Consider the following 14,610-nt stretch of genomic DNA (forward strand, 5'->3'; position numbering starts at 1 on the left):
GGAATGTTGCTGGTTCCCCATTTTCCCACCAGGAAAATAAGGATAAGAAATGTGCCCACACAAGATGTTTGGGGAAGAAGTTACCAGAGCAGAATCAATCAATACAACTCTGACACAGTTTCAACAAGTGCTCTTCATGTCTTTGTTAAAGTGTGAATATTTGATTCAGATAGTTTTGGTTTCACATTGCAAAACTAAAGATGTTTGTATGACATACATACGTCTCTGTATCATCATGTACATTGTCTACTTTTACCTATACTTGATATTGATTGGTATGGGGGTGCGTCTGATGTCGGCTAATGAATTTGCTAACTTTTATGAATAAAGTGCATAAATAAAAAGTAGTCCTTCTACTTTAATGGAGAAAATGAATTCACCTGTTCATTACATACCTGTAATATCAGTAAAATGAACATCCTCTTTGTTCAAACATATCATCAGAAGTGATGACAGCAGGCAATCCTGCAATCTGCTTCTTTTTGTTCTTGTATTGTTTAAAGCTGTCTCAGCTTCCTGCAATGGGTTTGATAGTCCATTATAACTATTTTTACACTGCAAACGAACAAAACTGTGGGTCAATTTGATTCAGAACAAGACCACCTCTTTTGGCTGGACTAGATTTTGGCCCGGAACAGGGCCGAGGTACCTTTCACATCTATTTTGGTTCAGACTAAACTGAAGAGACGTCATTAGGCCGCTTCAGCTGATGGCGTTTCTACCAGCCTTCACTAACCGATCTATCACAACTTATCACTGCTTGTAAAAGTTATGAAAACAGTTAGAAGGTAATCCAAAAGCTCTTTCCAACGAGTCACTTGCAGGAACATCTGGCTCATCAAAACAACTGTAAAGGAACAATGGAAGTGGAAATCAAATGAACTACTAAACTGTAAAAGCAATAGATTGTGCTGGACTTTCTGGAGAGAGGTTCATTATTATTATTAATCTTGCAGTCGTTTCACCTTTTTTTATTAATATTATACAGAGACACGTACTGCAAAAAACTGTCCTTGGTAAACAATAAGGAGACGACAGAGAATTTTTGTTTTACGTAGGGCAACACAAAATAATTAACCAAGCCAAACTAGAATAACAACTTTTGAGCGAGTTATGAGGAAGTCGGACATCAACTGAACTTATATAACCTTCCCCCAATGCAAGCACGTCATACTTACAATCATAAATAGCTACACACCAACATAGCCTGATATGTGGAAGTTCTTTTTGGCAAAACCGGAGGATAAGAATGGTGTTGAATAATTGAATGACGATGAAAACAATGGAAATCCACATTTGTTAATGTTTCCGTCTCTAAATATAAACATGAGTCAAAGATATGACCCCTCACAGATGAAATGAATGACGATTATCTCGTAACAATAGAAAAGGAAGCGGGCAATAAGTGCGTCAGGTCCAAACCCACAGACATTCTGTGGAACAAGTCGCAGAACATTTTAATGACTGTTATCGGAGGAATACATCACAAGAAACAAAGGATCAGACCTTTCTGCGTATGGGGCCCAGTTTTTTTTACTCAATCATTTTGTACATTTTAACACTTGGATCTTTCTACATCTGTAAAAGGTAACAAGATATTCCAAAAATCAACACCAGAACAAAGTACAGCCTCAAAAAAACTGAGAACAGAGTCTGTTCAAACACAAATAACAAACATGTCTCAACAAACATAATATGTGGTAGTGTACTGCAGTACTACACTGAATTCACATCTTTTGGAGTTTCCCAGAGTACTCAATATCAATCTCGGAGCATATCAGCGAAGTCTGGAGAATTGGGTCCGGACTTAACCCGCAGTTTGCTTTTCACTCTGCACAGACGCATTTACACCAGCAATAAATCCTCCGGATTATTCAGTCGAGGGACAATTGGCAATATTTTGGGACGACAGCAAATCGGGTCAAGACAGTCTGACTCGTTTCTTTTAACACACAAGTTTTTCCACATAAATACTTTTAGTAGGTGTTTATGGTCCAGATGACATTTTGGCTCATTTCTATCAACAGCTATCTGCTTGTGAAGGCAGATACATTTCAGTCAATGTATTCCATCTCTTTTGCTCTCCTCACAGGCTGTTTACCTGAGGGGCAACCAAACCCTGCTCAAACAAAATTAGTCAAACTAGAAACAGAAACCAGATGGGTGCCCGCCTCAAAATCTTGTCCCTTGCCTACAGATTCTGCATAAAATCTGTTACTAGAGATTACTCAATTTAGACACTACATACAATGCCTTTTAGGATACAGCAGGGGTCGAGATAATTATTATTTACAAATTATTTGTTCTGCAGAGACATTGGAGCATATACATTAAAGTATGACCAATTGATCTATTCATTAATAGTATCGAGCTGTTTTGGAATAACTTATCTGTCTCCAATGGGCAGGTGCAATCTTTCAATTACTTATCATTGCTATAGTTGTGTACAAAATCGTAAAAAGATGCTGTCGTAATGGCACAAGCTGTAGGAAAGATGATGAGCCTAGAGGGAACACAGAGGAAGCAGCCAGTCTGAGGTGAGACAGCCTTTACCATGATCACAGGCAGGTACGATCCAGGCTTCTAAGGGCACGAGACAGACCCATTAACAGGGCTGGAGCCAGCATGAGAGGAAAGTCTTCAACAAGGGCAAAGTCAAATGAGGTAGCCACAACATGAGCCTTTTCCAGCTGGCCTTCAGGGCTGCATGGAGCAAAGTCTCGTGTCTCTCACACTCTCTCACACACTCACACACACACACACACACACACACACACACACACACACACACACACACACACACACACACACACACACACACACACACACACACACACACACACACACACACACACACACACACACACACGGTCTTCAGCAGCTCATTAACATCATCGTCAAGCACACCCACAGCGACAGTTAGGGACACTACAGCTATGCAGCAACGACAAGTGTAAACAAACTTCTGAGAACACGGACACAGGTGCAATGCATAAGGATTCAAACAACTGTAGTGTAGGCATACATCGTAAATGTTGTCCGACGTCCCTGTAGTCTATCTTGTGGTGCTGCTGATAGTAATTTGGCCTTGTGTTCCTAGTCTTTCTCACGCACACACTAACACAGGGAAGCTCTATTCCAACTCCTAGTTTGTTATGCATGTGTTTGTGTTGCACATATTTTTATACATTCCTATGAATCTCATACTTGTCTGCATCTGTCTTGATTGCACAGAAAAGCCATTTGAGAATAAAGTGCAAGGCAATCCACGAAATAGGAGACACGTTCCAGCTATTAGATTACACACTTCAATCAGCTTGCAAAATATTAACTTCAGGGGCATGTGTTACTACAATGATGAATTCTTAATGATGGCACTTGTTTAACCTGGGCCTGTTTTGTGAGACACTCCTCAGAAAAATGCCATCATTCCCTCTCTTCATATTTCCATGGCATCAAGTAAAGTGATGTTTCATTTTCAATTTATCCCTGGATGGTTGAGCTTATAATTGTTATTCAACCTACAAATATGGATTTTTATTGTTAGTTTTCAGCTGATCAATTATTCAGTCTATAAAATATCAGCAACACTGACTTCTCAGTAAATTCAAGACAAAAATACCAGGACACCCTTCACCCAAGTCTGACCTCAAGAGCAGGCACTTACGGGTGCAGGAACAGTTGCGGTCAAGTTAAGAATCTACATAAAAGTCAACATTTCAATATTTTTTAACTTCAATCTAAATAATCACAAATGTAGATCCCAACATTGCAAAATAGAATTGCAGGTTTATATGATGATTTTTGCTTTCATTCAAAGCTTGAGTAATACTTTATGTTGACGTCAATAGTGACGTCACATTCAACCTGTCCACATGATAAATTAGTATAACTCAGTCTCAATGAGCTGCTGTCCTGGTGCAAGAACAATGTTGGCATGTGAGACTAATCAAGTCAGTAGACGCCCGCAACAGAGGTCAATCAAGAGGTCCACTTCCTGCTGCTGCATGTCCTACATGGCTCTCAGATCTGGAATAACAGTTGACCTTTAACCTGGACATACATCACAGCTGACTGCAGTGGAATGTTTTTTTAGGAGGAAGTGGCTCTGGTTACCGGGGTGGGGGGATGCATATCTCACACCAGGAAATCTATGCTGTGTCTCCAGCCTGATACTTCAGCCAGTACACCCACATGCAGCACCCTGTGTACACAGTATACTTACTGGCATAGTGAGTAATTTCTGACAGGGCAGTGTTGTCCCAAATCAAACAACGCTGAAGGCAACACACTGGAAATGATGATCGCTACATGTGACCAAGATTGCCACCTGCCAAAATATCTGCTGGCTGCTTCCATCAATTACAGTTGAACGTCTACATGCAACATGGATATTATGGTGGCATCAGCGCTGACAATGGGTTGCCAGTTTCAAATTTAAAATGCTGGTGGTCCCTCCTCTTTTGCTACATAGCTAAAAGAGTGAGCATTAAGGTTGAGAAGTGTCCAGCATTCGAAATTCTCTTGTGCAACATCTGTACTTCAAGTACGCTACATTCTGCCATAGTTGTCGGTGTGAATGCTTACATTTATGCACTCAAAATAGCCAATGTGAGTATGGAAGTACGTAAATTGAGAAACAGAAGTGGTCCTGTGTGCAACCTTCCATTGACCATTCTTGATTGAAGGGGAGACATAATAGCAAGATGTCTTCACCCCCATTTAAGTAAACTATTAATCATTCATGTGTGTTGAGGGAGGGAAGGGGTCAATTTCAGGCAAAACTGTCGGTCTACAGATTCCTCTTGTGAAATGATGGCCTGTGTTTGCCTGAAAGCAAAGGCATAAATAATTCATTGGACCACAATGACAAGCCCAAGAACACAACAGCGTGCCTATTCACCTTCATAATACCACCTTCAACCCTACTCCAGAGAGTAGCTCCACTCGATACTACCATGTCTGCCAATACACCATGTATTGATTACACTGATGGTTATTCATTGGTATCCTTTTACACGTATTTCTTTTTCTGTTTTGTTTTTCCTGAAGTACGCCATCGAGGTGTATACAGGTAAAAGTTATTATCTCCCACTGACTTAATATGTAGATGCAAATATATATGTAATACAAAAAGGATACAAACAATTAAGAAGTTCTACAATAGGGTTAAAAGATGATTGATTTATCACAGTTAAAAACTTGAGTGATCAAGGAAACCTTCAATGACATTGTGCAAAATAGGACAATTACCAGTGTTTTCTGCAGCTAGTTACTCTAAGCAATACCATAAACAACTGTGATCAGAACCTATGATGAGGACACAGCATAACTCTTTCTCCATGTGACTAGAACACCAAGTTATGAAGTGGTGTTGTGATTTGACGTTGCATTGGAAGCCCGTGGCCTTCTAAGTAGAAAATAAAAGAATTGGTACAGGGGACAAAATAACAAGAAACTGAACTAAACCAAATCAAATAATTGATGGGAGCCGTCTTTCACTGCTGATTCATCATGCTAATTGTCTACGCGGTACCTAACAGGGGCCAACTAATGCTAAGAGTTCCCACCTCACGGAAAATTGTAGGCAATGATCAGGGACTAACCTTCAACTATGACACAATGGCATCTGAGGCCACTAGCCGGCTATCGACTCAAGTGTGTCAAAGTCTTGGGTGATATGCTCTTCAATAATGCTGGAAAGCTGCTTAAAATTACACCACATCATCTGAATAATATCTATCCTTTTAGTGAACTACAGGCCAAGCTGGAGCAAAACATTTAAATATAATATCATTTGATTAATTTAGTAACCAAAATACTAGTGTTAGTTAGTTTACTGTTCAAATCAATGTGCTGGTAAAATAAGCAACAGTGTCATTAAAGAGTTAATGAAGATAATTTGTGTATTTACTATGAGCTTTGATTATTTATTATTCATCAGTTTGATGATCTGTTAAATTTGAACTATGTGTCTACTGACTCGGAGTTGAAATCTGCTATTAGCATAGTCTTAAACAGTGAGTAATTATATGATAATAATTATCAGCAATTTTATTAGTGACAGTATGTCTGGAACACACTGTGACGTGCACACTCCACATTTCTCAGAACGACATTCTATCATGTATGATTGGTCTATTTCTTCTTTCATTACGTATAAAACTTGGCTACGAGAAAAACCAAATGTTGCAAAGGTTTCTATGGTAACACTCCCAACACTTCTTGGCCAGTGCACAATGTTTTTCTTGATGGATACAAATCCTACTTTTGGATGCTTACCACGCAAGACCTACACTACTTGCCTTGTGTCATTAGATAAATTAAAGAGAACAACAGCTGGGGTCTTTGTTTACTTCTGAGTAAAGGGTATTTAAACCAGAAATAATTAATAGAAAGGTTGCAAACTTGAAGAAGTTTCCCTCACAGATAACAAGCACTTACAATATGAGTCAGTGCATGAGCACACAAAGTGACTCAAAGGGTCTAACCATGAGTCAGAGACATTATAACAGGAAGGGGCAAGAGTCATGGTAGCTCTTTCAGGTTAAACTTCAGATGCTTGGGAATAGCAGGCCAGCCCCTACCAGGAATCAGGAGACATTTCCACAACTGCCACACACACACAACCCCCTTCTTCCTTTTCCCCTTCCCCCACACCCCCCTCTCTCACTGGGAGGTAGGTTCATGGATTCTGGCAGAAATCTGGATAACGATACTAGTTTCTACACAACACACAGAGGACATACTTCCAAACCAAATTGTTGAGCGGGGTTGTGTAAAACCAGAGATAGTACTGCTAACCACATGATAATCTTGAGAAAGATAACTCCAGGCTGTCTTTCATTCAGGTTTCTCCTTATGTTTGTAACCATGTATTCCAATTGATTGTGTTTTGTATGTATATGTGATTCTACAGATAATTGTAAGGACCGCAGTGACTGTGTTAAATATTTGAAAACTTTGTAGGAGAGTCTACCTCACCAGATAGCATTACCTTTTTACAGAGACTGAATGTGCAATTTTTTCCAGAAGGGCGTCCAGTTTCTGAAAATCCAGCAAATCGTTTGACTTGGCGTGCATCTTGTAATCCATTTATGAACTCCACTAAACAGAAACAGAAACCAAAAAAACAAGGGCTCGAAAGAATTATACAGAAGTTTGTTTTTTCTTTTCTCTCATCCAAAACACGGGAGAGATTTATTCTTCAGGCTCCGGTATGTATACTAAAATCCCACAGAACATGGTGAGTAATCCTTAGTGTAGTCCAAGCAGAGTTTGGGGGTGGCTGTTTCCAGGAAAAAGGCCCCGGCCTGGAAACAGTTGGTCCAGGAGGGGAGGAGAGGCTGAGGAAGCCTACAGCCAGCAGGCTGTGTTAGCTGTGTGAACCGGTCCTCTCTCTACCCCATCCCCCTCTCAGCAGTACAACGGCCCAGTTGCCACAGGCTCTTCGCTCCATTGTGTATCCTCTCCAGGGCCTCCCCAACTTAAATGGACACAAGCAGGCGGTGTACAAGGAGGAGAGAGGAAGGCGAGAGAAGGGAGAAGGCTCCGATAAGATCCCGGAGGAGCACTTTGTTCCCCCTGCTCGCTCCCTCACCCTCTCTCTAGCACTAGCACACCAGCATGCAGTTACTCAACAGTAAAAATGGCTCTGCTGCTTCCTCATTCAGCGGAGGCTCAGCCCACACACACCCCTCCCTCCCTCCCTCTCTCTCTCTCTCTCCTACGCGCTTGCTCATTCCCCCCCTCCCCTCTTTCCCCATCAATAGCTTGAGGTCCTTGCTCTCTCCTCTCTCTCTCTCCCTCAGTTACACCTTTAACACCCCACCCCCCTCTTGTCTTTTCCTCCGTCCATTTCATCATGCCCATCCCCCCACCCCCCACCCACTCTCCTCTCTTAAGAGTGATCTTGTACATGCCTTCCCCCACCAATTTAAGGACTCCCTTATCTGCACTGCACCTCTCCTCATACATGACTCACATTTCATATTGAGGCTGGGCTACTCTAATACAAAATAGGTATTTATTCTACAAACTATTGAGGAGAGCGAATATGATGATGGGTCAGATCTTTAAAATTTTTTTTTAAAAACTCAGTCCTATACACACACAAGCATCTCCAAATCAAATCTAATTCAAGCAAGAGAACTTGATTAGAGGTTCCAAAGTGACCACATCAGCAAATCCATTAGAAGACTAATAATTGTTGGAGCACAGCTCAACAAATTCTAATATTTAAAATATTTCTAAAAGTTTTGAAACAACTTTTATAGAGAACCCCAACCTGAGAAGAGGGAAAATGTCAGGTAAACTCATGAATAATCTGGACATAAGGTAGGGCAGTGTAAAGGTCGACAGCTGGAAACGCAAAGGAAGATCTAAGTGATCAGAGTGTTACAGAAGCAGTTGAAAATAGTGAGACCACCCACTGTTCCCTCCTGTAGCAGAGCAGACTCCCGTTATTATGTTCATGGTAGTACAGTGAACGCAGCGCCATTGGCAGCGTAAAGTACAGAACTCTTTTGATCAAATAAACTGGATTATTTCCTACGTCAATCAGTAACACTCTGCTGTCTAGACAAATATAATTTTGCATATTACTCTTGACGTATGTGTTTAGTTGACTTAACGGTTTTTCACCAAACTAAAAATCTGGTTTTTAGTTTGCCAGGTAACCACAAGTTAAATGTTTAAGGATATTACAAAAATACATAAGTGCTGGTGCATGCGTGAGAAGGCCCAAAGAAACAGGGATCTCTCTGTATGGTTATGATACGATCGGGAATCATTGCTGTCAGGCAGAAATCACAACTCAAGATACAGCCTCACGTCTCGAGACAGAGATGTGACACACAGAGACCCCATTTACTCTAAAACAGATATCCAAACTAGACGACAACACTGCATCTTAACCCTGCTAAAGTAGCACAAGAATTACAACCTTCAGTTCACTACTCCTTTGGAGAGAATATGTGCAAACTCTGGGGCAAGTGAGTGGATATTTATGACATTTCATGACTTACAACTCCTTAAACCATAAAATGTTGTTCCCTGGCCAGGTGACAAGTGATAGAAGATGGACAATGTCTGTATTCCCAAATGAAATGAGCGGCAGCTACTTTGCGCTGAAGCCAGACACTGACAGCGTCCTCGCAGACCCACTTCCCTGTCCACGTGCCATATGCACTATTCCCTGAGACAATACAGCAGCTGCCAGAGTGACAAAGCTCTGACCCACAGCAATTCAGAGTCGGCCAAGACGATGGCCCTGTCACTGGAAGGGTGGGGGGAGATGGTTTTCAGACACAGAGAAGGAAGGAGGTAGGGAGGAGAGTGTGAAGAAGATGAAAAGCGAAGGAGAGAGTCGCTGCATTTAGACTGGGGGTTGGGTCAGAGGAAGAGACACCGGTACACACAGATGAGACTGCGGGAAAGTCTGAGGGCGCTTCCATTAATCATCGGAGCGCTGGAGCAGCCAGAATCTACAGGGACCCAGGAGAGGAGAAAATAGAGAACAGGCAATTTGCCAACTTGACATGGTGTAGCATGCAGTTCTATATATTCAGTGTGTGTGTGTGTGTGTGTTTGGACAACAAAAAGGGTGGAGAAAGAGGTACTTAGTTGAAATAACAACCAAAGCCCTTTTAGTTTTTTTTTAGCATTACCTGGATTCAACAAAGAATGCTTCTGTAGTTAGAAAATCTTGCCTTATACCAAGAAAGAACTATTGTTAAAATTTTACATCACGATTATAGTAACCGAAACTATCAAGTATTATTGTGGTACTTTTAAAATGTGCTATAAATGTTCAAACATTACTGATACATAAACTATAGTAATTTCAGCAAGTTTTATATTGACATATCTTATGTATAAACACTAAAAATAAATAATAAAAATCATAGTATTTTCATTATTTATCGAAGGGTGACAACTTGTTACGTTAAGTGCAGATGTGGACACGATGTCACAGTCAGGACAAAATATCAGTGGCAGTGGATGTTAGCATTCGCTAGCAATGGCCAGATATTACTAACAGTTCTCCTGCTGTTACAGCCCACACCTGCCTGCCGCTCCCTCCACCATGTTTTTACAACACAAAACAAATGCTGCGCTTGCTGCGCCTGCATCTTGGAGACTTGCTGACTTTGGTTGATGCTGGACAGTATCAACCAAATCATTATGGTTATTAAAGATTATACGGTACATATAACTGTCAGAAATTTGACCACAGTATACATGAAAACCGGTAACTGTTTCATCCTTACTGGAAACCGTAAGAAGCATGTGTAGCACTTTGCCTTAACTACTGCAAATTAATGTATAGTTATGGATTGTCCTGTCGCAAGTCTGTCGTCTTACGCAGTGTCACCACTGACAAGCATCATGGTGAGTGTCAAGAAAAACACATGAAGAATGTAACACTGGAGAAATGGACAAAAGAAATTCTTTGTTAAAAAATGCAGTGTGTCAGGTTTGCAGGGACACACTTTCAGTGATGAAAAACACCAAACTTAAGCATCACTGCCATCAGAAACATGCAGCTTAACTGTATGAGTTGCAAGGAAATTGCCACTGAATTAAGTAATTGCTCTTGGGAGGACTTTAGGTGCCCAACAAGCAGCTTTCATTAAACTGCATTCTGACAGAGACAATGTCTTGCAGGCTTGTTTTGTGGTGAGCTGACTAAAAGCTGAGAAGTTGAAACCTCATTCAGGAGGGGAATTTGTGAAGGAGTACCTTGTTGCTGCTGGACGCAGACAATCTAAAATAGTGCATTGTGTGTAAACACTATGCATTTTCCTGCAAGAACAGAAGCCTCCTACGACATGTGAATATGCTGCTGAATGTGCACGAGAGGTTTCAGTAGATGAAAAGTAAACAAAAAGGACCTAAATATCTTTTTTAGCAGTTAATGTGGTACCAGCTGATGTGCCTGACATCCAAACTAAATCCATCTTCCCTCTACTCAAGTTCTATAACCTGTGTGAGCTGTATATCCAGAAGATTTTCACATTCTGAGGAGACACACACTGAAGAATCTCTTTTTGGGACCGAGAGCAGCTCTTCTTGACACCGACTCTTGAAAAGACTCAAGACTGACCAAAGTCTAAAAAACCAGCTGATATTAGCATTATTCATCACCACTACCTGAGATCAGATGAATCACCAAAGAGAAGCTGTTCCAGCCATCGCAGTAGGGAGGTCCGTGTGTGTAATTTAGTATGGCCATTAAGGATGTTATAAAGATTCAAATGGTACTTGATAGGACTATGGTTCTCCACCCCTGATCTAGAGGGAGCTTTCTTAAGTCTGAATAATTTATTCTTTTGAATTAGCTTAAACTTGAGACTTGTTTTCGACCTGAAAGCCTCGACCGATACTAGACTAAAACTCCAGGTTTCTGCTGCTTCTGTGATTTTTACCATTCATTTCTAAATTGTCTCTCTAGAGTCCACCAACTTATAAGGGCAGTACTGTACTTAACAAGGATGCACGATAGTGGTTTAGCTGAAATTTGCAGATATTCTCAAACTCATTTTGGCCAATTGCCATTTCCGATACCAAGATACACACACGTCTTTTTTAATTGATTGAAAAGAATGACACAAAGTCTCTCCTAGCATGAACATATTAATCTTTTTGTGAAACTACCTGTCACAAAAAAGACAAACATTCGAATATACCCTGACTGTATCCTTTTAAAAATATTGACAGTAAATCATTAGTCTAATATATTCAATTTCTCTTTTCATCTATCAATTAATGTTTGCTGACAACACTACAGGTATGTGCGTGTTGCATAAGCGAGTGCAGGGAAATGAGCCTGGTGGCATTTTCAGGATTCCGACAAACCTGTCTTTCTAGGAAACTGTTGCATTAAGTAGGTATGAGTTTAACTACAAATTAACAGAAATACAGAAGCAGTTCCTTGAATATTTTTTACTTTGAGCTTTTTAGACGATTACAAGTTATTTTTCAAAATCAATAAGTCATCAATGATTTAACTATCGATTTTGCATTTATTATAAAAAATATGACACAAATAAAAGCTATGCCCCAATCACCTCTTTATGAAAGATGACAACAGCTGACATAATAATAATCAAGACAGTCACACTATCCCTTTGGATACTTTTAGCAGTTCAAAACATATTAAACAGTGTTGACGATTTTTTTTAAATAGCTTACATTAGTGTATGATTGAAGGCTTATGGTCTAACTGTGATGCAGATTTGGTTTCGGTGTGCTCTTCAAACATGACGTTCTCCCCCAAAATGGAGCCACACATGTTCAGCCGCTATCCTGTTTCGGTCTCTTGGGGGATCCTCTTTGTTGGCATCAAATTGCCACTCGTTTCATTCTACTTTAAGCAGAAGATTTCAAGCAATCATCTTTTTTTCCACTTCTAAGTTTCAGTCTTTGTATCAGGCATCAAGCATCTAGCATGGCAGCAACAGAATAATTCATCTCACACTGCGCCAGTCAGGCCATAACTGACAGCCTCCAATAGGGTAATAATCAGCAGCATATGCAACTAGTGCCCTCTTCTGCTGAACAAAGCTTTACATCATATAAAATGCCAAATTCCATCTGGTTGAGACATCTTGTTGAAGTCGATTGACTGGCATGAGCTCCTTCTGTACATCTTGTCAGTAATTGCATGCAAGTTGCAAGTGCTGGAAATGCCAAACTACTACTTCCCACAGCCACAGCATCCAGGTGCTGTGCTGAGACACCCTCGTGCACAGCCAATTGACTGGTGCTCACTGTAAACTTTAGGGGCCGTTGTTGATGAAGCTCCAGACCTGTAACTGCATGATTTCATGGATTGCACTGCCGCCACATGATTAGCTGATTGGATAATTGCATGACTAAGCAGGTATAGCTGTAATATGTTTTTTTCAAAGCTACTCAATGCTCATTCATAGACGCACCGGGTGATGACAACTATTGTGAATATTGACAGGGACAAAATGGCTTTTGCATATTGGTTGTTGTAGTAGGTTACTCCTTCCAATGACAGGCTATTGCTTTTAAAATGTTAACAGCACCAACTCCTTTGTGTATAAACAACCACGAATACAACTGTCAATGTATGACAACATGTTATATGGTGTGAGAAAGTGTTTGCCGCAGGTTTCTGAGTTGTGTCTTATGAGTACAACTGGACTGTATCAACGTATCACGATTTATATCATCATTATATCATATATATAAATGAATGTTATATAAAATTAATATTTAATATTAATGGTCTTGAGGGTATAAATGGAGCAGAAAATTAGGGGAGGTCTACTTGCAGTTTTGATTTGATTTGTTGGACAGTCCTCTCAAGTCCTGTCTTCAAGTTTTAAAACTGCATCACTCTAGCATTCTGGTCTATACTCTCCTTTTGCTAATTTCCCCAACATCTTCAGCTTGCTGTTTTCATATAATTCCTTGTTATCACATTATCTTTGGTCTAGCATGCAGGAGTGTACAGCGACATGAAGATTGTGTGTACAGATTGTATGTCATCTACTACCGTTTGTAACTTTGATTTCCAGGTAAAAATTATGAAGAGTGGGAACCAGTGATGGACATTTCACTGGCTGATTTGAATTACATTAAATGTAAACTTAAAAAGGCATTACTATCAAATAATAAACAATAGTCTGTATTGACTATAACATCCCAATATGCTACTGTATGACAATGATGCTCTGCTTTAATGTGGATAGAGAGAAACCAGTATTTCCATGCACCACAAACGTTTTTGCAGTAGTAGCAGTGCGATGGTTGTAGTAAGTCTCATCATGACAGTGATTCGAGTGATAAATGAAGCGCATAAACCCATACACACTGTAATAGATTTTGATGGCTCGCTCATTTGTTACAAGACCACACTCTCCTTTTCTTTCAGAGGTCATTCACAACTAGGCCAAGGATGATGTTACCATGGCAACTAAAGCAGAGAGAACAGAACCCCAAAAAAAGGAATTTCAAAAATACGAAAAAGAAGCAACGGGGGGAAGAAAATATTTCTTTTAGCACAGGAAAATATAATGACCAAAATCACAGCGAGACAAAATCCACATCCAAAGCTTTCCATTACAGCCGGCTGCCAAACAAACAGCTGACTACTCACTGAAGTCCAGACGGCTACTTTGTCATATTGATTACTCTACTAAAATAGTTTTGATTAACAAGTTGCTATTCGCTTTGCGTGTACATTTTGTACTCGCCTCTGAGTCACAACAATGCGAGTGTGATAGACATTCCTGTATGTTGTGGGTAGTTGATAAGTTTCAAACTGGAAGAGAAAAAAAATCACAACATGTTGTTGTTTGAGATATGCAGTTGTAGTTCAGTTGTGAAGATGTCTGATCTACGAAGTTATGGAGCAGTTCAGGTTTAACTAGGAACATTCATTTGAAGTAATAACATTAAAAGACATTGGTAAATGCTTTAAAATGCTTCAGTCTTTGTGCACTTTTAATAAAGACTATTCAAACAGGCATGTGACTGCAGTCCTGCCAGTCTGTCTTTGGATAAAGGTCTATGTTGTTACACATGAGGCTTCCAAGCTGTTATAGACGGAGCCAAACGTTATTATGAAACACA

The 14,610-nt window shown here is 40.1% G+C and overlaps 1 protein-coding gene across 3 annotated transcripts in view; it reads right to left on the reverse strand.

Annotated features, from left to right (window-relative positions):
* The window catches only part of brd4 (bromodomain containing 4), a 29,223-nt gene that overhangs the window by 13,669 nt on the left and 944 nt on the right, over positions 1-14,610 (reverse strand). For 2 of the 3 annotated variants that reach the window (XM_035181168.2, XM_035181167.2), the window contains exon 1: positions 6,998-7,663. The exons of the other annotated variant lie outside the window; for it this stretch is intronic. In XM_035181168.2, coding sequence (XP_035037059.1) covers positions 6,998-7,095 — 98 coding nt within the window. In that variant the 5' untranslated portion in view covers positions 7,096-7,663. Of the gene's footprint in view, positions 1-6,997; positions 7,664-14,610 lie in introns of those variants that run through there. 3 annotated transcript variants of the gene reach the window in all.

Source organism: Hippoglossus stenolepis, chromosome 16 (assembly GCF_022539355.2).
Source record: "Hippoglossus stenolepis isolate QCI-W04-F060 chromosome 16, HSTE1.2, whole genome shotgun sequence".
NCBI classification, from domain to species: Eukaryota; Metazoa; Chordata; class Actinopteri; order Pleuronectiformes; family Pleuronectidae; genus Hippoglossus; species Hippoglossus stenolepis.